Source organism: Gorilla gorilla, chromosome 21, assembly GCF_029281585.2.
Source record: "Gorilla gorilla gorilla isolate KB3781 chromosome 21, NHGRI_mGorGor1-v2.1_pri, whole genome shotgun sequence".
Lineage (NCBI taxonomy): Eukaryota > Metazoa > Chordata > Mammalia > Primates > Hominidae > Gorilla > Gorilla gorilla.
The window spans coordinates 48,380,922-48,404,108 of NC_073245.2; the positions used below are offsets into that span (position 1 = coordinate 48,380,922).

Consider the following 23,187-nt stretch of genomic DNA (forward strand, 5'->3'; position numbering starts at 1 on the left):
GCCTGTAATCCTAGCACTTTGGGAGGCCAAGGTGGGTGGATCACAAAGTCAGGAGTTCGAGACCAACCTGGCCAAGATGGTGAAACCCCGTCTGTACTAAAAATAGAAAAATTAGCTGGCTGCAGTGGCAGTCACCTGTAATCCCAGTTACTCGGGAGGCTGAGGCAGGAGAAATCGCTTGAACCCAGGAGGCAGAGGTTGCAGTGAGCTGAGATCGCTACACTCTAGTCTGGGTGACAGAGCAAGACTCTGTCTCAAAAAAAAAAAAAAAAAAAGTGGCAACTCAGGCTCAGAAAAGTGAAGTCACTTGTCCAAGGTCACAGAGTGAGCAAGCATTGGCACTAGGCTTTGGATCTGGGTCTGCCTGACTCCACAGCCTGTGCTGTGAAGCACTGAGCCACAGGGCCGCCTGCTCTACCTCCCTTCAAGAGGTCCATGAATGACTGTGTGAAGTCTCTAGCCCTGGGCCTGGCTGGCAGCAACGCTTAGTGTTGGGATCTCTGTCCTTCTCCTGCACAGAGATGCTTCTGACTCTTTCAAGGCTCCCAGCCCCGTCACTCCTCCCAAGCTCCAACCAGTTTCTCCTTCCAGGCTGTTTGGTGCTCACCTTTATAGGCTTCTCACTCTGAAGTGCCAGAATGTCAAGGTCTCCTCTCTATCCCCTGCCCAACCCCCTTCTTCCCATCTCTGGGCATTTGCCCACATGGTGACTCAGCTCAAATGCTCTCCCTGCATCTCCTGTCTAAATGGCTCCCTTTTTTCAACACCTAATTCCACCTTCACCTCTCCACCCTAGAAGCTTCCTTTGGGAACTCCAGGCTATAGTCCAGATCACCAGGTCCCCAGACTCTGCTGAGAGGCTGAAACATACATGGCAAATCTAAATCATCTCCTGCATGAGTGTTTAGCCATTTCCTGGGTGAGCATCCTCTTCCCACACTGCAGCCAGCTCCTCGGGAACCAGCACGTGCTTCCCTCCAGGGGCCACTACAGTGCCTGGCCCAGCCTAGCCGCACAGCAGGCTCCATCAGTCTGTGCTCACCTGGGGCTGGGCAGAACCATGCCCACGTGACGGGCTATGTCAGAAGCCAGGGCCACCTAGGCTCCCTTTCTGTGGCCTAGTGAGAGAACCATGCTGTTATCCTTGGATTTGTGAAATAAAGATTTCATCATAGATTTTTTTTAAAGATGTTATTTTTGATTTATAAATTTTTAAAAGGTTTAAACAGATTTTATCACCTTCTCATACTGCCATACCAAGCCATGTGCCTCAGAAAAATTTCTTTTTTGACCTCTAACTTAAACTCATTCAAGGAATCTCCAAGTATAGTAGCAAAACCAAGAACTACAGTTAAACAGAAGAAAAAATAATAATCTGTCTTCCCGCCACCCAGAAATAACTATAGTTAATACTTTGCTGAATTTTCTGTATCTGTGCATGTGTATTCATTAACACAGAGATAATCTGTACAAACTATTGTGTATCATGCTTTTTTACTCAAATCTTTTCCATGATTTTTTACGTTTTTTTTCTTTAACTCTTTAGAGTGGATAAGCCATCATTTCTCTCACTAGCCCCTGGCCATGGAATGCAGAGGTGGCTCCTGCCACATCCTTGGTGTCTAGCGTGAACCTGAGTACTTTCTCCTTTGGGGGGTTCTGTTGGGGTTTGCTTGAGGCAGCCAAGTACAGTGGAGAGAAGGCAGAACTAGAGTTAGGATCTGGGGAGTCTGGAGGCTGGGGAGGGAGGAGAGTGGGCGGAGGAACCAGGGAAACCTGGTTTGTGAGGAAATGACTGTCAGTCGTCTTTTTTGCTCACTGGGTCTCACCTGTAAAGGAAGAGGAGTAGATTGAATTATCTCAAAAATCATCTCAAAAGGCATCCAGCTCCTCTCCTCTGTCGTTCTGGGAGCGCCAGGCATTTGCTGCCAGCGGGCTCTGCTGGAGACCCAGGCAGAGGAAGACTGGGATATTAATTTAAGGTTGCTTTCCTGGCTATTTCAAGGAACCTCAGGCCCAGGAAAAGTTCCGAGAGTGTGAGCTGAAATCAGATTGAGGCCATCGGAGAGGGAGGAGTGGAAGTGTCTCCCGGCTGTCTGGGCCCACGAGGGGTCATGTGGATTCTGCATCTCACAGCAGAAAACACACAGATGAGTCTGTGATGCTTTTTTTTTTTTTTCTTTTTAAGCAAAATTAAGTAGGCAGTTATTTTAAGGGTTCTTGCCTATAGGCCTTATCTGGCATTATGACCAGTATCCTTAAGTGCAGGCTCAGAAAAGATCCTGAGCCCCGTGCACCAGTATCATTTGGACCCTTCCAAGGCTGTGGGTTCCCCTAGAGCAGCTCTCATTGCTTTGTATCCTGGCCTGGAGTCAGCACTCATTGTCCCGTAAGTGACAGAGAGCCTTTATTTAACTATGGCTTTAAGTTATACCCGTAAAGCAGAGAGTAGTGGCTTGAGTGGAAAGCATTTCTGGGTGGGGAGGAGGTGATGGGGACCCAGGCCTTCCCTTCCTCCTCATCTTCCTTCTAAATAGCAGCATCAGTAACAACAAACCCTCTCATTTGTACTCCAAGCCTCCACGCAAAAAGCCTTTCCACCGTTATCCACTCTGTGGGGGGCTGAGGATGTTCAGGGCCCCAGAGCTCACCTGTGCGTGAGTCGGATGCTCAGGGTCCCTGGCTTTCTATCCAGTGCTCTTGGCTTTGGGCTGGGCTGATGTCCACTGAGGTGCAGGGAGAAAAACTGAAAAATGAAAAGGAAGTGTGGGGCGGGGGACCTGGAGCACGTGGCTAGCCCAGGGTGGATGCTGTGTCTGTCTGTCTGTCTATCAGAGGCCTCCCACGATGGATGGTGCAGGGGAGAGGGCGTGCCATGCCAGTCTAGCCTGAATCTCTCTCATGTAATATGATAGATTTAGAGGAAGGGCCTGGACTCAGGGGTGAGGGTTCCTGCTCATTTCTCTATTTCCCTGGTTTTAGCTTCAAAGCTTTTTTTTGAGGATCTGTTGATTGGGGGCAGGAATGGGTGCATCTGATGCCCCTCCGCCACCCTACCTTTCTAAAAAGCCAACTTGTACATTTTTAAAAGTACGTATGTATATTTTATTTATCTATTTTAATTTAATTTTATTTTTTTGAGATGGAGTCTCACTCTTATCACCCAGGCTGGAGTGCAGTGGCTCAGTGAAACCTCTGCTTCCTGGGTTTAAGCGATTCTCCTGCTTCAGCCTCCCCAGTAGCTGGGATTACAGGCATGCATCATCACATCCAGCTAATTTTTGTATTTTTAGTAGAGACGGGGTTTCACCATGTTGGCCAGGCTAGTCTCGAACTCCTGACCTCAGGTGATCTGCCTGCCTCAGCCTCCCAAAATGCTGGGATTATAGGCATGAGCCACTGCTCCCGGCCTATGTATGCATATTTTAAAAGATAAAAGTAGTTCCAAAACATATAAAGTGAAAAGTGAAGTTTTCTCTCTTATGTCACCCAGTTCCCAGGGATCTCTTTCATTTTCCTTTACCTACCCACTTCTGCCTTACCAACCTCTCTTAACATTGGTAAGTATCCTTTCAGACCTTTTACTAAATGTGTGCAAACACAAACATATGTTGTTGAGGTTACTGTTTTGTTTTTCTTTTTTCTTTTTCTTCTGGAGAAGGAGTCTCACACTGTTGCCCAGGCTAGAGTGCAGTGGTGCAATCTCAGCTCACTGCAACCTCCGCCTCCCAGGTTCAAGCGATTCTCCTGCCTCAGCCTCCTGAGTAGCTGGGATTACAGAAGTGTGCCACCACACCTGGCTAATTTTTGTATTTTTAGTAGAGACGGGGTTTCACCGTGTTGGCCAGGTTGTCTTGAACTGCCGAACTTAGGTGATCCGCCCTCGCCGGCCTCCCAAAGTGCTGGGATTACAAGCATGAGCCACTGCGCCTGGCCTGTTTTGTTTTTCAAATATAAAAATGAGACCATGCCATTCTCTCTCTCTCTTTTTCTCTCTGTAACTTGCCTATTCCAGCAAAATAGCTGGGCAATGGGTCCTTGACTCTCTGAAATCTCCTCATTTACTGCTGAAAGGGGAAAATGACAAGAATAGTTTATCCCAGAAAGCATTTCTCTACGTTGCTCATGTTTTGGATGAGTCTGAGAGAGGTGAAGTGACTGCCACATTTGTGGCCAACTCGGGGACTGAGCCTGTTCTTTTGACTTTTACATCGTCAAGCCTGCGTGTTTTTTCGTTTTGTTTTGTTTTGTTTTGTTTCAAGTTTCTTCCTGTCATTCTCTTTTTGGATCTATTCTGTGAAGTTAGCAGGGCAGGAATTGTTGAAGCTTGGAGTATGAAGAGGTGTGTCCAGCTTCAGCACTGGAAAGGTCTGGAACCCAGGGTTCTTTTAGTTAAATTCTGTGCATCCAGCTTTGCTGAGGGTCTACCAAGCTCCAGGTGAGGTGGCTGGAGAGACAGCCTTGCTTGGACCCTGCCTGGAGGCGGTCACTGGCAGCCCCGTGTGCTCCTGGTAGAGCAGGGCTCCCTGGAAGGACTCATCATCCCTATGAAAGGCCCAGAGATTTGAGTCCCTGAAGAGCTGCAGACACAGGGTGGGAGGGGTGCCTGTGACCTCGGCCACTAACCCCTCACCTCCCATGACCCTCCCTCCTCCCCACTTCCTCTGTCTCTCCTTTCCTCCTCCCTTTGCCCTGTGACTCTTTGTCCGTTTGCCTCCATCTGTCTCTCTCCGCGTGTGGTTCCTGCCCCTCTCGCTGTCATACCGTTGCTGTCCCTCCCTGTCACATGATCTCCTTCATGCCAATGCAGGCGTGCTGGTCACCATGACAACAGAGACAGGCCCCGACTCTGAGGTGAAGAAAGCTCAGGAGGAGGCCCCGCAGCAGCCAGAGGCTGCCGCCGCCGTGACCACCCCTGTGACCCCTGCAGGCCACGGCCACCCAGAGGCCAACTCCAATGAGAAGCATCCATCCCAGCAGGACACGCGGCCTGCTGAACAGGTGTGTGCCCGAGAGCATGGGCGTACCTTTCCTGCCCAGACCGTCCTCCAGGTCCAGTTCTTAGGGCTCCAGTATTTTTTCTGGAGGGAGGAAAGAAGGAAACTAAGATTTATTAGTGACCCGTTACATGCCAAGCACTGTGCTGGGAGCATTGTCATTATTTTATTTTCTTTTTTTGAGACAGGTCTTACTCTGTTGCCCAGGCTGGAGTGCAGCCTCAATCTCCCAGGCTCAAGCAATCCTCCCGCCTCAGCCTCCTGAGTAGCAGGGATAACAGGCGTGCACCACCACACCTGGCTAATTGTTTTAACTTTCTTTTTTTTTTTAAATTGAGTTGGAGTCTCGCCCTGTCACCCAGGCTGGAGTGCAGTGGTGCCACTGCACTCTTGGCTCACTGTGACCTCTGCCGCCCGGGTTCAAGCAATTCTCCTGCCTCAGCCTCCTTAGTAACTGGGATTACAGGCATGCACCACCACACCTGGCTAATTTATATATTTTTAGTAAAGACAGAGTCTCACCATATTGGCCAGGCTGGTCTCAAACTCCTGAGCTCAGGTGATCCACCTGCCTTGGACTCCCAAAGTGCTGGGATTACAGGTGTGAGCCACCATGCCTGGCCATAATTTTTTCTTTTTTAACTTTCAGTAGAGATGAGGTCTTGCTATGCTGCCTAGACTGGTCTCAAACTCCTGGGCTCAAGTGATCCTCCCACCTTGGCCTCCCAAAGTGCTGGGATTACAGGTGTGAGACACCATGCTTGGCCCGTTGTGGTCATTTTAAAATTTTATTCTCTCAGACTAAAGAGGGTAGCTACTAACTCCCCCATTTTACACCTGGGGAAACTGAGCACCAGCAGGATAAAATGAGTTATCCAACGTCACATTGCCATAAAGTAACAGAGGCGAAGAAAAATCTAGATCTGATTTTGAAGCCTGAGTTCTTTCCATTTATTTTCCTACACCTGAACCTGTCTGTTCTAGCTTGGCCAGCCTCATGTAACCCCAGAGCAAAACCCATTGCCCTAAAGCTACAACAGACTCACCTCGTCATCTAATTAACACCTTCCTTAATTCACGACAGGCCTGGAGTGGGCAGGGACTTGGCCAAGATCACTGAGGGCATCAGCAGTGGAGTTAGGACCCGGGGCGGGCGGCGGTGGGGCAGGTCTCTGGCCTTTCTCCTCTCCTTTAACTCAGTTCACAGCTCCCAGACTCCTGCTAGATCCAGTGACAGACAAAAAGAAGGAGACCAGATGGATGCTGTGATGAGTCATGTGCTTCTCTAGGGAGACAGGGCAGCTCTGGCCACTGGCTTTGGTTTCATGGGATGCTCCTGCCTCAGAGGATGCCTATGGCAGCAGTAGCCTGCAGGGAAGATGGGGACCCCTCACACAAGGCCACCCATTATGCATGGAAGCCCTGGCTCTCCTCCTGTACACACCAGCCATGAACCCTAGTTGCCCTGTAGGTCTCAGACGGTAGCGACTTTCATTCTGGGGTCTGTCTTGGCCCCAGATGCCTCTGTATTGCTTCTTACTTATATGAAAGGCCATGGCTTAAAACTCACTGAGCAAACTATTCCCTTGCTTGGTCCTGCAGAGCCTAGACATGGAGGAGAAGGACTACAGTGAGGCCGATGGCCTTTCGGAGAGGACCACGCCCAGCAAGGCCCAGAAATCGCCCCAGAAGATTGCCAAGAAATACAAGAGTGCCATCTGCCGGGTCACTCTGCTTGATGCCTCGGAGTATGAGTGTGAGGTGGAGGTAGGGGAGCACTGAGTGCCATATGTCCCGTCCCTGGTCAGCCAGCCTCAGGTCCAGGGCAGGCTCCTGTGTGTACCCAGCTTGGGCCAAACCAGAGGAGTCCTGGACCAGTCACAGTGTCCAGAGAGATGACCTGGCTCGGAGCTCCTTTGTACAGATGGTGGCACCAAAGCCTGGAGAGAGTGGTTATGATTGCAAATAGAATTAGACGAGGTACAGGGCTGGCACCAGGGGAAGATTTTGCAGGGTGACTATACCTTGGCAAGGATGCCACCATGTAAGGGCTGATCTACAAACAGTAGACCTGGGAACTGGGCTCCCCTATTCACCCAGGAGAGACTGACATTTAAATTAGAATCACTTTTATATACTGGGTGGAGAGAGGGCTCCTCACTTCCTAGTGAATGTCCCTGTCCAGGGCACCATCTCAAGTCTCCAGGACAAACTAGTCACCTGAGGGTTCTATGGCAAGCCCATCACCACGTCACAGGGAGGCGGCCCATTGGGAAGATGTCACCCAGGCCATGTAGAAGCCCTGTGGTATGGCCCTGTCCCATGGTGGTGACACAGCAGATGCCTCCTTCTGGGGTTGGCCCTCCTGGCCTCACATTTAGATCTCCTTTTCCTGTATAGGTTCTGACTCCCGCCCTAATTCTGAGCTCTCGCTCGCCCCCTCTGTGAGCCCTTAGAGGTTCTATCCCTGCCGAGGCAGCATTCGTGGCCCTTCTCCGCATGTGTGAAAGGGCTCAGAGGGTGTCCTTGCTACTGAGATTTATAGGAGCTGCCCCCTTTTCTCTCCCATGCCCTGATTTTAGGGATGTGGCTTACTCCTGAGCCCTGGGAGGCTGAGTCCCTCTTCTCTACAGGGTTTTGATTTGTTTTGTTTTTATGTACATGTATTTTTTCTTTTTTTTTTTTTTTTGTTGAGACAGAGTCTTGCTCTGTTGCCCAGGCTGGTGTGCAGTGGTGCGATCTCAGCTCCCTGCAACCTCAATCTCCCAGGTTCAAGCAGTTCTCCTGCTTTAGCCTCCTGAATAGCTGGGATTACAGGTGCCCGCCACCACACCCGGCTAATTTTTGTATTTTTAGTGGAGACAGGGTTTCACCATGTTGCCCAGGCTGGTCTCAAACTCCTGGCCTCAAGTGATCTGCCTGCCTTGGCCTCCCAAAGTGCTGGGATTACAGGCATGAGCCACTGCGCCCGACTCGTGTATGTATTTTGTCTATAGAAAGATTTCACCTTCCCTGCTCCTGGGACAAAGGAAAGGGCTGCCTTCTATGTCCTCTCTCCTACCTTGATGGGCCCCAAGACGCCATTTCTGCCTGTCCTAGAAGTACACAAAGCATTTGACTGAGGCTAGGTCCTCTCTCTCTGATGATCTCCAGGTTCAGGAATTCCTTGTCAGTCTTGGTCCCAAGGGCCCAGCCAGACCTTACGGGGGTCTCACTCCCTCTCTAGAGTCCCTCCCTCTTTGGGTGGTGACTGCCTTCTGTTCCCCTGCCATGTGATCCCCTTATTGGTGCTCATCTTTACCCCTGTGGGTTTGGAGTGCCCAGTCGGGTTCTCGGCTTCGTCATTCTGAATGGTGGTTCAGAGAGGCCCAAGCCTAGCTCTACAGGAATGGGAGGAACCTACCTGGCCCTAACAATGGTACTTCCAGCAGAAGCTGATGGAGGCCCCATGAGCCTCTGTGAAACCTCACTGGCTGTGGGGAAGGGAGTGGTGGGCTAGCCTGGGCTGCCCTGGATTTCACTCAGGGAAGGGAGGGTCACACTGTGACCCTGAGTCCCAAGCCCTCCCCTTCTCCCCCTGCCCGCTTCTGTCATATTCCAGGGGCGGCTTCTCTTCCTCTCACACCCAAAGCTTAGGACTTGGTTTTCTGCTCCTTCGGTCTAAGTTAGCCTCCTTCTCCTAATCACTGAAAAGGAAGGAGAAAGCCGTCACTTCCTATGCCTTCCACTTCAGCTTCTCCCCAAGCAAGCTCAAAGTCCAGAAACCACCACCAGAACTTGGAAGAAGGCCATCAAGGAGCTGGCCATTGTTGTCACCCCCAGGATCCCTTAGGACTCAGAGGGCAGAGCCAAGTGGGTGGCAGGAGCACTGCATTCCTGTCCAGACACCGAAAGGCCCTTGGGGTTTTTGAATTGTCCTGGTGGAGCCTAGGGTATCTCCCAGCCTCGCCCCGGGGTGTGCTTCAGCCTCATAGCTGCTCTGCTTCCCTCCTTAGAAACATGGCCGGGGCCAGGTGCTGTTTGACCTGGTCTGTGAACACCTCAACCTCCTAGAGAAGGACTACTTCGGCCTGACCTTCTGTGATGCCGACAGCCAGAAGGTACCTGGGCTAGGGAGCAGGGTGGGACCTGCTCTTCCGTTAGGCTCCTGTAATCCTGGCCACCCCCCAGAGCATCCATTAGTGCTCAAATCATTAAGCATCTTCTGTTTGCATGTCCCCAAGGCTCAACCAGCCCTATCCACCTGCGGTTCCCTGTCTCAGCCATTTCTTGGTGACATACAGGTCACCCCCAGATGAGAATTTGGAGAGCCCTGGTCTGGCTGCTAGAGTTGCTGGGGGAGCTGAGGAGCTCCCTGCTAGAGCTTCTCCCCTACCCTTGGGAGGCTCTGAGTTTCCTTCTTCCTGCCAGTCCCATTGCAGATGCATCACCTGCTCACTGGGACTGCCTCAGGGCAGTGGCAGCTCCGGGCACTGGGTCCAAGCCTGGTGGTGAATCCTGGCCCCATTCCCCTCACCCCCTAGTCCCAAGGAAAAGGAACCAAGAGGCTTAGCCAAGGAAGGGCGTTCCCTATAAGGGGCTGCTGACCGGCCATTTCAGGATATTTCTCTCGCTCAGCCCAGTCAGGTCCTTTCCTGCGTCTTCCCTCTGAAGATCTCTATCTTTTCTTTTAGAACTGGCTGGACCCCTCCAAGGAGATCAAGAAGCAGATCCGGAGTGAGTGGCTTGTTGTGTTTGGGGAGGTGGGTGGGTGAGGGGATTCCAGGCCATGAGAGCCCCCCTTGTACTGCTCTCTCCTCCTTTGGAAAGTGCATTTCAGGCAGGCGTTGTGGCTCATCCCTGTAATCCCAACACTTTGCGAGGCTGAGGCGGGTGGGTCACTTGAGGTCAGGAGTTCAAGACCATCCTGGCCAACATGGGAAAAGCCTGTCCCTACTAAAAAAAAATACAGAAATTAGCTGGGCCTGGTGGTGGGTGCTTGTAATCCCAGCTACTCGGGAGGCTGAGGCACTGGGACTGCCTCAAGCGATTCTCTTGGACCTGGGAGGCAGAGGTTGCAGTGAGCTGAGATCACGCCACTGCACTCCAGCCTGGGCAACAGAGCAAAACTTCATCTCAAAAAAAGAAAAAAAAAAAAAAAGAAAATGCATTCAGATCCATGAGTCCATGTACTCCACATGGCAGATCTTGGGAGAAGCCAGAGTGGGAAGGACAAGTCTAAGGCCCAGAGAAGAGAAACGACTGTGCAGAGTCACACAGCAAGTTAGCAGAGGAATCATAAATACATTCAGGACGTCAGCTCTAGAAGGGACCTGCAGAGCCATCTAGGACAAAGGACAAGCAGATGGGCTGGAAACAGCCACCCTTCTGTCCAGGAATGGTGTAGTCTTCAGTAAGCAATGACCCTTTCCTCAGAGGCCCAGAGAGAGGCAGTTATTACCTAAGGTCACAGAGCCAAATGTTGGCTGAGCCAGGTCTTGAGCCCTGGTCTTCCAACACCATCCTGTGTTCTTTTCAAGGCCTGGGGTGAAGGCAGATGAGCAGGCCAACAACCTGTCCTTTCTGGCCCAGAGAGAGAAAGCATGTCGGGAAGGGATGGGGCAGCTCCCAAATGGCAGAAGGGGGTGGTAGGTGGCCTCAGCAAGGCAGCCTGAGTAGTTGGAGACCTGGGGCCTCGAGGCAGAGATGCCTCCACCCAGGGCCCCTCCCCCTTGGCTGTGGTTGGTCTCTCCTGAACTCCCTGGTCCCCTGGCTGGAAAGCTGTAGCTGAGCCTGTTGCCATGACAGCGGGCAGCTGGGCCCAGGGATGCCAGCTGACTCTGCAGGAGGGGGCTCGAGGAATTCTTCCTGAAGGTTCTGTCAGTTGGAGACAAAGAGGCAGGCACACAGACAGAGTGCACTCCTCGGGGGGCTGACAGATCCTCCGCCTGGGCTTCAGGCTGTCCCCCAGGAGCCCCAGCCTGGCTGGGAGGCCTGTCTCTCATGACTAAAGGGATCGGAAAACATATAGGCAGCCGAGTGTGTGGTGTTTGGTCAGGACCAGGAGCTTGGGAAAGACAGGTGGCTGGACCAAATGGTCAGGTCTCAGCATCCCTCCCAGAGGTGGCCTGCAGCCCCTGCCAGCACAGCCCAGGCCTGGTGGATGTCACTTCTTGTAGCCATCCCAAGTCATCGAGTAAGTCTTGATCGCTAGCAAGTACCTTATCCAGGAGAGCCACAGTCTCTGCCTCTACCCCTGTAATTTCCAGCCATTTATCCTCATCCTACCTTCTGGTGCCCCAGTGGAGCAATTTTTTGCCCTCTGTGACAGCACCTCAGCCTTCTGAAGGTGGTCCCATTGGTCCTTGTGGCCTGAGCTTCAGAGTTGGGTGTATCTCCTCCCAAACCTCAGTGCACCTGGGGCAAGGTAGGGCAAAATAGGGCACCTGGGACAAGCTCTCCACCTCTCTGGGCCCCTGCTTCTCCTTGGCCAGTGGATTAGTAGTTCCTGCCTCATGAAGTGGGGGTGACAGTTCAATGACATATGTATGGACAGCACCAAGCACATAGTAGGTGCTCAGTAGCTGTTTTCTTCTTGCTTCCCTGAGGCAATCTGGTGTGATGGTTAAGCAGACAGACACTGAGGCCAGACTGCCTGGATTTGAATGTTAACTCCACCTGCTTCTTGTGTTGACTGTGCCTTGGTTTCCTCCTCTGTAAAGCAGGGTAATGCTGGTACTTGTATTTATGTTGTTGTGAGGGTTAAATGAGTATTACATGTAGAATGGTGCCTGCACACAGTAGCACCCGGTATGATTAGCTGTTATTTATTTTTATTATTATTATTGATTATTACCATTATTATTCCTGAGGTAGGAATTCCTGAGACCATTGTTATTCCTTGAAGCTGCTCTTTCCAAGGAGTCAGTGTGGTCAGGAGCCTGGGCTCTGGGGCCAGATGGCCAGAGTTAGGATCCCCATTCTCTACCACTGACTAGCTGAGTGACCCTGAGAGAGTGACTTAACCTCTCAGAATTCATCTATAAAAAAGAAAGTCAACTTCAGGATGATTATGAAGATCAAACCCCTGTACATGTGCATAAAGTTCTTAGCAAGCACAGTGACTGGCATCTAGTAAGAGTTTGAGATGTGACATCTGTATGGTGCAGATGGTGGTTACCGCAGAGACAAGGATGGTAGTGATGATGTGGCCTCCAGTGGTCCATGACCACAGCCCTGCCATGGATGGGCCTCGCTTTCTCACTTTGTCAGGGGCCATTTTGAGCCTGGAACCTGAAACGTCCCAGGGGTGGTCTGACCATTGTGGATATGTAGACTTTTGCTAATTTTGTCCAGTACCTCATATCTACCTGCCTTCATCCCCTCTCAAGTGACCACCCCTTCTCTGGGCTTGCAGAGCTTGCTTCCAGCTATAACCTCCGCCTTTATTCCCCTGTGTATCTTCTTAGATGTGTGCCATTGGTTTTTCACATCTAAGTGTGGAGGTTAGCATTTATCCCCCTAAAATATCCCTTTGTTACATTTAGCCCATTATATTTACCTTTTAGGTCTTGTTTATAATCCAATCCTGTCATCTGAGATGGAGTCAACATGATATAGGGCAGAGTTTTCCAACATGTGTTCTGAGAAACATTAATCTTTCAGGATGCTCTGTGAAAAATGGATACAACAGGTCAAATCATTTTTGGAAATTCTTGAATGCATGTTCCCCTCAGAGAGTTGCAATGCACAGTAGCAGGGTGAGGGCTCTGACAAGTCCAAATTTAGGAAACCTGTTTAATGTATTATCTAGACTTTTTTCTTATCATTAACATCCTGCAACCCAGACTAGGGTGTAGACCAAGGAGCCAGGTGGCCTGGGTTTGAACCCCAGCATTGCCACTTCCAAGCGGGGTGACCTTGGGCTAATTTACTGCCTGGGCCTCAGTGTCTTCATCTATAAAATGGGGCTAATCATAGGACTACTTACTCATGGGGTTGTGGTGAAGTTTATTGAAGTAATGTTTGTAAAGCAATTAACAGTGTGCCTGGCATGCAGCGTCAGTTTTCTTTCTTTCTTTCTACCTTCCTTCCTACTGCTAGCTCACGAGTCTCTTAACTTGGGCCTCAGTTTGCTAATCTGTCAAATGGGAATAATGTTCCAGCCTTCCTGATTGGATTGTCCTGAGATTATAGATAGGAGAAACTTTGAAAAACTGCCCAGAGGATGGTGCATCTGGACCACCCAGTGGGGTGTTAGGGCCTCGCTGATCTCTCTCCCATCTCCTCTCAGGTAGCCCCTGGAATTTTGCCTTCACAGTCAAGTTCTACCCGCCTGATCCTGCCCAGCTGACAGAAGACATCACAAGGTGAGGGCTGTGGAGGGAGAGACAGGTGTGCTGGCTGTGTGGGACTATGGATGAGGGCCCCTGGCCCTGGGGACACAGGCAGTATGTGACAGCAGCTGCAAATGCAGTCGCCTACCGAGGTCAGGCAGACAGCATCGTACACAGGAAGCCGACTCATTGTAAGAAACACAGTGATGCAAGCACAGTGGTCAGTGGCAGCTGACCCTTGATGTCAGAGGAGGAGGTATCACAGGGAACTGTGGGGCCTTTTGTAGATTTAAGAGGACAGAAGCCACCTAAAACAGTTGCTGTTCCCCTCCGGGCCATCACTGTCATGTAGGAATTGGGCCTGATTGTTGAAATGAACCTAGAGATTAAAGAATAAAAACCACAGTTCTAAATGTTGGCAACAAATGCAAACTTTAAAAAAACATAGCGTGGGCCATCTCTGGGTGGGACATACCAAACCCATGTAAACGCTGCTGTGCTGGGTAAGCCACCAGTTTGCAGCATTGGGAGTATGGAGGGGGTAGAATGGGATGCCTTTGAACGTAGAACTTTGGTCTGCATGCCACTCTGTGCACATGTCAGGCACGTGGAAGTCAAGTGGGGCTTGGGACTCCCCACAGAGAAAAGCCTGGGCTGTTGGGGCAAGCGTGGACTGTGTGTGCAGTCTCGTTGTGCCTCAGGGCCAGTAGATAACATGGCCTGAAGATTGGAAATGAGTGCAAAGCATCCTTCAGAATGGGAGCTTCCGTGGGGTTATCCCATTTCTGGAAACCAGAACGGGGGAAGCCCTTCTCTTAAGCCCTTTCCAAAGAGATAGTCTCACTTCATGATATCCTGGGGCTGTGTCATCCAGGTGATGGGCCTTATACTCCCAACATAAAATATGGGCTTGGAGTTCCCCTACAGCAGGGGAAGGGCTCCTAAGCCAGCCCCTCTCTCCCATTGGGTCCCTCCTTTATCTTCATGTTGATTGCCTGTTTGCCAGGCCATCGACCAAAGGTCAAGGTGCTGGCCTTGGGAGATAAGACAGATGTTCCTGGAACAGATCAGGCCTGGGCTTTGGCGTCATTAGTCCTAGTTCTGAGCCCTGAGGTCAGGTGTGGGCTAATGTGGCAGCAGCAGGATCTGAAACTCCATTCCCAAGTGGACTGTGTAGGTTAGGCCAGCACAGCCTCAATCCCCCTGGTCTTCCCTACTGATACCTCTCCTGTTTGTGCCAGACCCTGGGCACTGTGCTTCCAGGGACACCAGGAAGGAAGTTAGGCCTGCCTAGCACAGATGGCCCCAGGAGATGGGTGCTATAGCAGCTGATTTCGCCGAAAATAGTTAGGCCCGAAATAAACTGGTCAAAATGACAAATTGATTGAAATGAAAGATTGGTCAGAATATTTGGCAGTGATTTCTGAATTTTGAGACTTTTGAACAGAATGCCCATAAGCCTGTACTCGGTGCCTGTGATGTTTGAGCTGCTACTGATTCTGAGTCTATGCCTTGGCCCTGGGCGCACACTGAGGCTGCACATACTTTTTGCCAGGACTTCAGTTCTGACTGTGAAATAATGTCACCAAGTAGTAAGAATTATTTTAAGTAAAAGATACTTAAAAGAAAAAAGCCCAGATGTGGTGGCTCACACCTGTAATCCCAGCACTTTGGGAGACAATGGCAGGAAGATTGCTTGAGACCAGGAGTTTGAGACCAGTCTGGGCAACATGGCGAAACCTTGTCTCCACAAAAAATACAAAAATTAGCTGGGCGTGGTGGCATGTGGCTGTAATCCCAGCTACTCAGGAGGCTGAGACAGGAGAATCACTTGAACCTGAGAGGCAGAGGTTGCAGTGAGCTGAGATCGCTCCAGCCTGGGTGACAGAGTGAGACTCCATCTCAAAAAAAGAAAAAAAGAAAAAGAAATAGGCAATTGAAAAAAAATGGTGAAACATAACAAAAATGGACAGGGAGGCATCGTTGGCTAAAGATGAAACTTTTTTTTAATACATAGTAACCAAAAAAGCAATAAAAATGGTTTTAAATGGTTCTAAAATTGTCAAATCGTCCAACTGTGCATAAAAGTTATAAAAAATCATGGCCTGGTAGTTGGAAATGTTTCTCTAAACCAATTTGTTTTCAGACAATTTACTTAGAGCTGGAGGCAAAATAAGAAAGTTTTGGGAAAGCATTGGCAAGCAGGTTCATCTGGGACATGGAATACAATGTGGAAGTTAAAATAAATGGGGTAGAGTCACATGTGCTGACATGGGAGGGCTCTAAGGCCTGGGTATGAAAAAGTGAGCTGTTAGAATCAGAGACAGCATTTGATGCCATTTACAGGTAAGAAACACCCATAAATCAAAACCACATACATTTCTGGTCATCAAGAGGAAATTTAGAGTCACCTCTAAAGTGTGAATTTTTCCACAACATGAATACAGTATATTACTTGTATAATTAAAACTATACGACATTTTGTAATGGCCAAACCAGCAAAGTAGTCCTATTTAGCTTGAAATTGAGTTAGAAATTGAAAATGCTGTCATAATAGAAAACAAATCCCTCAAATTTAGAAATGCACAAAAATGCTTAAAGTCATGTGAAATGTTGCAAAACCATCTCATGAGACATACCCAGATTGTCAATATATGAAGCGCCAATGTCTACAAACATGCTTTTCTGCTGAGCTATGTTCTATTTGGTTCTGATGGACAGCTGTGCTTGGGGGATCTAGGGAGGAGTAGGGCCCTGTGCCCATGCTGGCTCTCCCCTATCTCCAGATACTACCTGTGCCTGCAGCTGCGGGCAGACATCATCACGGGCCGGCTGCCATGCTCCTTTGTCACACATGCCCTACTGGGCTCCTACGCTGTGCAGGCTGAGCTGGGTGACTATGATGCTGAGGAGCATGTGGGCAACTATGTCAGCGAGCTCCGCTTCGCCCCTAACCAGACCCGGGAGCTGGAGGAGAGGATCATGGAGCTGCATAAGACATATAGGTAAGAGGGTGCCAGCCAGGGCCTTCTGTGGCTCCTTGGCCAGTGGGAGCCTTCCTTGCAGGCCTGAATGTCCTAGGCCGCCGCATACTGTGCTGTTTGTACCCCACCTGGCTCTGCCCCTAGCTTGAGGTATATCTGAGAGCAAATCATCTCTGTAAATAGGAACGATAGTGACTGGCTGTGTGGCCTTGATGACCTTTTGGGACCCAAGTTTCTTAAGCTCCTCTATAGGTGTGATAATTCCCTGTCCTTGGCCTCTGAGAATAAGTTTATCTGCCAACTGGAGAAAATAATCGCTACTGTGTCTCTGAGTAAGTGTCCTCATGTCTAGATCTTGGTGTAGAGTTCAAAAGTTTGGACCCGAAAGCCAGCCTGCTAGGGTTCCTATACTGGCTCTGCCACTTTCTAACTAGAGGATCTCAGGAAGGTCATTTCACTTCCTGTGCTTTGGTTTCCTCATCTGTTCAAGGTGGATGCTGTTAAACCCACCCTGTAGGATTGTTGGGAAGCCTAAATAGCACATATTAAAGGCACACTGCATGTTGGCTGTTAGTGTTGCTGTCTGTGGATCGAGGGGTTGAACAGTTGATCATGCAGGGGAAAGCACCTCGTTCCAGCAGTTGGACGATAATCAACTAGTGTGATTGTAGGCTGGTTATTTAACCTATCTAAGCCCCATTTTTCACCTGTATATGCACAAAGTTAGATTATCAGTGTCTCTCAACTATTGGCATTTGGGGCAGGAGAATTCATTGTGCAGAATGTTCAGCATCCCTGGGACCCAGTAAATGCCCATAACACCTTCTCAGTCCTTGTAACAACCCAGATACTCCCCTTTGCCATTGCTTCTGTACAGGTTCCCCTGGAGAGGAACCCTTGGAACTAAATGATTTGTAGGGTCCTTTTAAGCTGGAAGTATTTGGGGCTGTAAGTCCAGGATTGTTATGGGGACTCAATATAATTAATAATGTGAAGGTGCATTATAAACTGTAAAGTGCGGCACCCAGGGAAAGGAGTATGGTGATATTGTCTCATTACTATTGAGGATGGAGGGAATTAGGAGGCCTTGGTTCTGTGGGCGTTATCTGGAGAGGAGGGCTAGAGTCAGATGTGGAGGGATCGTGTACGTGGGGAAGAGCCTGCTGGGATGTGATGAATGCTAGGTCAAGGGTGGCAAATGCTGTCTCTGAGAGTCGCACACTAACTCCACTTGGTTAATAGCGACTGCTGTGGTGTTGTGTTGAGTAGGACACTGATTCCCTACAATGCCCAGGTTAGCAATGTCCACCTGGGCATAGGAATAGGGAGTAGTGGCCTGCCTGCCATCTATTTGTCATCCCTGTCTTAGATAGCAAGACATCTTAGGATTTGCAAGAGTCATAATAATTCAGAGAAAGATGTTCAGATCAATATGGGCTGGATAAATACTAAGGGCTGCCCCTAAAGCTCTTTGGACCTAAAGCACACTGACGTCTCGTGTCCAAGTATCCCACACAGCAGCCCAGAGGTAGACAGGTCACAGGAAACTGAGGCCTGGAGGATACACAAGACCTGTAATGAAGTGATTAGGAGCATAAACTCTGAAGTCACATTGTCTAGATTCAAATTCTGACTCTTCTCCTTCATAGCAGTGTGACCTTGGACAAGTTACTCAATGTCTCTGTGCCAGTTTTCTCATCTGTAAAATGAGAATAATAATAATACCTATCTTACAGAGTTGTTATGAGGATTCAGTGAGTTAATACGTGTAAAGTGCTTAGAACAGGAACCAGCACATAGTACTCAATAAATGTTTGCTGTGACTAAGTATAAAATGTAGTCCAAGTTTCCTGGCAGCCAAAGCAAAGAAGGAACTTGATTAATTACATAACTCTTCTTTTTGGAAAGGAGAATGTGCACCTTTTCCTTGGGAGAGATTAAGTGGCTTCTGATACTAAATTCTGCAAGAAATATCCTGTGTGGGTAATAATTTAGGAGCCCCTGGGTGGTTATAATGAACAATGTCCTTAACAATGGTTTTACAGTCATGGAAAAGTAGAATTTATAGCTCACAGTCAACTCAGTGGCAGAATGAGGCAAAAATCCTGACTCCCAGCTCAGCCTTTGTATGATCCCTGGACTAACAAGACTGGACTTGAGCTTTGGCAGAAGTTGGGGGTTGGGTGGGCTGAAGTGGGAGTTGGGGTACACCCTCCTGCTCTGAGGGCAGAGGGAAAAGATTAGGGTGAGGCTCAGCATATTTGACTTCCTAGAATCATGGGTTCTGATGGTGGGCACCTTTGGACAGCAGGACTAAGCCTGGGCCTTTCCCTTGGTCACCTGTGATCACTTTCTTTCCCTCAGGGGGATGACCCCGGGAGAAGCAGAAATCCACTTCTTAGAGAATGCCAAGAAGCTTTCCATGTACGGAGTAGACCTGCACCATGCCAAGGTACCACCAGCTTCCTGGGTTCCCCTAGTGTATGGGTGGTGCCCCCAAAGAACTACCAGGCCTTTCCCTAGGGCTTGGTGTGCCAGACCCTGTGTTACCTCCAACTTGAAACCTTTTCTGTTCTCATTCTCATTTCTCGAAGTTCCATAACCTTTTATTTTCTCATGATCTATATTATTTTCTCCATGTATTTTATTTATGAACCTGTTTGAGCCACTGCTAGATTGGGAGCATTGTGAGGGAAAGACATAGGCCTTAGTTTATTTCTGTATCCCTAGCACCTGGCACATAGCCTGGCACCAAGTGTGTGCCACTAAATATTTGCTGGGTGAATGAATGATTGAGTGATTGACAGAGCAAATGATCAAACAAGTGAGTGGGTGAAAAAAATACCTAAATGGATGAGTGAATGACTGAATGACTATGGGAGGGATTGGTCAGTGGGACTCCAGCATGGAGGCTCTAACCCTGCTCCTGAGAGCTCGTTACAAGCAGTGCACAGGGCAGTGTTTTCGGGGTGGGTGGCAGGCTGTCCCCAGGCATGGACCCCGGGCCTCCCATTCCATGGTCTCTTCTCATGCAGGACTCTGAGGGCATTGACATCATGTTAGGCGTTTGTGCCAACGGCCTGCTCATCTACCGGGACCGGCTGAGAATCAACCGCTTTGCCTGGCCCAAGATCCTCAAGATCTCCTACAAGAGGAGTAACTTCTATATCAAGATCCGGCCTGGGGAGGTGAGCCTGCCCTGGGAAACACTCCTCCTCACCGGAATCAACTAGAATGGAGTGGACCCTGGCAGCTGGGCCTGGACTGCCAACACACACACACACACACACACACACACACACACACACACACACACACACACACACACACACACAGAGAGAGAGAGAGAGAGAGAGAGAGAGAGAGGAGCCTAAATAAAAGTATAACCACATATGGCCAGGTGCAGTGGCTCATGCCTGTAATTCCAGCATTTTAGAAGGCCGAGGAAGGTGGATCACATGAGGTCAGGAGTTCGAGACCAGCCTGGCCAACATGGTGAAACCCCGTGTCTACTAAAAATACAAAATTAGCTGGCACTGCACTCCAGCCTGGGCAACAGAGCAAGACTCTGTCTCAAAAAAAAAAAGGGAGAAAAAAAAAAAGAAGAAGTATAACTACATACATTCAGGTCACACAGACAAATGAATACATGTCTGTGTAAAGTTCATGTATTTAGGTGTTGTAAGTATGGAAGTTTGTACACATTTTAAGATACACAGACTCGACTATACACACAACACACACAAATGCAAACGTGTATGTCTACACCTCTTTTCCTTCAATTACCCACATCTCACCCATCAAAAAGCCCATTTGGTTGTACCTGTAGAATAAACATGAACCCATCTGCTTCTCTTCCTCTCCATCACACCCGCCTCCAGCAGCCCCCATCTTTTGCCTGTGCCTATGAGGGCCTTCTCACTGCCCTCCCTCGCCTCTGGTGCTCTCCAGGCCATTTTCCTCATAGCTGCTGGAGAGATCTTAAAAAGTCCCTTAAATCAGATCATGGCAAGCCCACTCCCCCTTCCCATCCACACCCTTGCTTACACCTTTCAGGAACTCTCTTTAGCTCTTCAGCTAAACTTCAAACTCCTTCCATGGCCACCTACCTCTCCCACCTATCCCTTGCCACACTGCCCCATGCCCAAGGTACTTTAGCCTCTTTGGCCTTGAGATCTTTGAATAAGTCGAGCTCTTTCCTGCCTGAGTGCTTCGCATTTGATGTTTCCTTTACCTGAAAGTGTCTCCCCCTCTCGCTTCTCACATAGCTGGTTCCTTCCCATTCTTCAAATGTCAGCTCAAGATCACCTAGATCTAGGTCTAGAGGGGATCCCCTGCTCTTCCTTAGATGACAGGAGCCCCTATGCCTTCCCAGTTCTGCTGCACCACACATCTCCCTTCATTCCCCTTGTAGCCCTGATCAGTGTCTGCAATGATCTTGTTTGCTTATTTGTTATTGGAGGTCCCCTTCCCCTACTAGAATCTTCTGCCTTGGTCTCCATGTAGCTCTAGTGTTTAGCACTGGGCCCGTCACAGAGTAAGGGCTCAATCACCCTTATCGATTCAGTGAATGAACAGGCCAAAGTCGCAGATGCCTGAGAAGAGTTCAGAAAGGATGACTCACGTCTGTAATCCCAGCATTTTGGGAGGCTGAGGTGGGAGGATTGCTTGAGCCCAGGAGTTGGAGACCAGCCTAGGCAACATAGTGAGACTCATTCTCTACAAAAAATTAGCTGGTGTGGTGTCGTCTGACTGTAGTCCCGGCTACCTGGGAGGCTGAGGCAGGAGGATCTCTTGAGCCCAGGAATTCAAGGTTACAGTGAGCTATGATTGCGCCACTGTACTCCACCCTGGGCAAATGATCGAGACCCTGTGTCTCAAAAAAACATTAAACAAATAAAATAAAAAACACGAAGAATGGGCTAGTGGCGAGAGTGAGCTCAGGCCCTGCCTCTAACCTGCCCTTTTGGTTTTCCAGTATGAGCAATTTGAGAGCACAATTGGCTTTAAGCTCCCAAACCACCGGTCAGCCAAGAGACTGTGGAAGGTCTGCATCGAGCATCACACATTCTTCCGGTGAGCCTGACCTTGGATGGGGTAATGCGGATGGGGCAGAGGCCATGTGTATGGAGGGGAGCAGGGGGAGGAGTTAGTGAGAACTCTAGGAAAGTCCTCCACCCTTTCCCCAAGTCCCTCCCTTCCTGGACCACTTTGAATTGTTGTAGTTGGTGGAGTAGTGGGATGAAAGGCCAGCTGTGGTCTAACCTTGGGCCTGGCAGTGCAGGTCTGATTCCCCCTCCTCCCCTGCATCCCTCTGCTGCAGGCTGGTGTCCCCTGAGCCCCCACCCAAGGGCTTCCTGGTGATGGGCTCCAAGTTCCGGTACAGTGGGAGGACCCAGGCACAGACTCGCCAGGCCAGCGCCCTCATCGACCGGCCTGCACCCTTCTTTGAGCGTTCTTCCAGCAAACGGTATACCATGTCCCGCAGCCTTGATGGAGGTATGGCCCAAATTGGAGGGCTGGGCGGGGACTGGTCTTCAGAGGGAACTGGGGGAGTGGGCATGCCGGGTTCTGCAGAATGAGCAGGAAAATGGTAGACGCATCCCAAGTTCATCTGCACCAGGCTGGCCCCTCAAGACCAGTGCTGTCCCTGGGCAGCTCTTGGTGGCTTAGTCCCAACCTAGAGCTCACTCCCACTTGAGATGTGACACTACCACTCTCTGGATTCCCCACAACTTCCCTGAGTCGTGGTCTTTTGGGGTCCCAGGTTTAGCCATATGGTTTGGGCCACCTACCCAAGAAGCTTAGCAATCCACCAGTCTAACCTGTGGTCTAACCTTGGGCCTGGCAGTGCAGGTCTGATTCACCCTCCTCCCCTGCATCCCTCTGCTGCAGGCTGGTGTCCCTTGCACTGGTCATCATCATACTAGGAGAATAGTGTCTTATGACTGCAGTGTGGAGCTGATGATGCCTTATCTGCTGGGAGGCCAGGGCATCGTTCTTGGTCATTCTTTTGGTTCTACTAGGTTCTGGGCTGATTGACAATCTAACCACATGGCACTCTCCACTGTCCCCATTTCTATTGGACTGATGGGTGCCCTTAACATCAATGAAAACTGGCCCTATATAGTCCTGTAGCAAGCAGACAGGGCTTAAAATGTGGTGCACAAACCACGTTTCATCAGTCGCCTGTGAGATTGTTAAGCACGAAAATTCCCAGGTTTTGCCCCAGACCTACTAAATCAGCACCCTTCAGGGCCTAAGTCTCTCCCCAGGATGTACACACTAGAGTTTGTAGGTGATGTTCAGAAGTCACATGGGTCACTGGGGAGATTCAGAATTATGCAGATCTGAGTTCAAATCTCGGCTTGACAATCACCGTGGGCTGTTCTCTGGACACCGGAAGTGGTTCATAAATATCTGAATGAATGGATGGGTGACCTTAAGCAACTTATTTAACTCCCTGAGCCTATTTCCTCTTCTACAAAATACATAGTACCTACTTTGCTGTGTTCTAGGGAAAACTAAATGAGATCATGCCTAGAAAATATTCTGTGGCATATGGTAGCACCTTAAGAAATTGTACCCATCATTATTGTTTTTAGGTTTGTAGAGAGTGGCTTAAAGGTGGGAAGTGGGGGCTGGGTACGGTGACTAATGCCTGTAATCCCAGCACTTTGGGAGGCCAAGGCGGGCAGATCACCTGAGGTCAGGAGTTCGAGACCAGCCTGACCAATATGATGAAACCCCGTCTCTACTAAAAATACAAAAATTAGCCGGGCGTGGTGGCATGTGCCTGTAATCTCAGCTACTCGGGAGGCTGAAACAGGAGAATTGCTCGGACCTGGGAGGCAGAGGTTGCAGTGAGCTCACACCATTGCATTCCAGCCT

At 49.6% G+C, this 23,187-nt stretch overlaps 1 protein-coding gene and 1 long non-coding RNA gene across 51 annotated transcripts in view; one reads left to right on the forward strand and one right to left on the reverse strand.

Annotated features, from left to right (window-relative positions):
- EPB41L1 (erythrocyte membrane protein band 4.1 like 1) overlaps positions 1-23,187 on the forward strand; it is a 140,070-nt gene that overhangs the window by 76,334 nt on the left and 40,549 nt on the right. For 49 of the 50 annotated variants that reach the window (XM_063702179.1, XM_019017121.4, XM_019017120.4 and 46 more), the window contains 10 exons: positions 4,811-5,001; positions 6,600-6,764; positions 8,993-9,097; positions 9,671-9,713; positions 13,270-13,345; positions 16,099-16,317; positions 18,661-18,748; positions 19,332-19,484; positions 21,275-21,372; positions 21,620-21,795. In XM_063702179.1, the coding sequence (XP_063558249.1) occupies positions 4,825-5,001; positions 6,600-6,764; positions 8,993-9,097; positions 9,671-9,713; positions 13,270-13,345; positions 16,099-16,317; positions 18,661-18,748; positions 19,332-19,484; positions 21,275-21,372; positions 21,620-21,795 (1,300 nt within the window). In that variant the 5' untranslated portion in view covers positions 4,811-4,824. The remainder of the gene's footprint in view (positions 1-4,810; positions 5,002-6,599; positions 6,765-8,992; positions 9,098-9,670; positions 9,714-13,269; positions 13,346-16,098; positions 16,318-18,660; positions 18,749-19,331; positions 19,485-21,274; positions 21,373-21,619; positions 21,796-23,187) is intronic. The other variant, XM_063702181.1, reaches the window with a different exon arrangement.
- LOC129529186 (uncharacterized) lies at positions 1,299-10,726 on the reverse strand. Its single transcript, XR_008674646.2, has 3 exons — positions 10,438-10,726; positions 2,652-2,746; positions 1,299-1,829 (listed from the first exon to the last, which is right to left on the reverse strand). It is a non-coding gene; the product is annotated as an uncharacterized lncRNA (long non-coding RNA).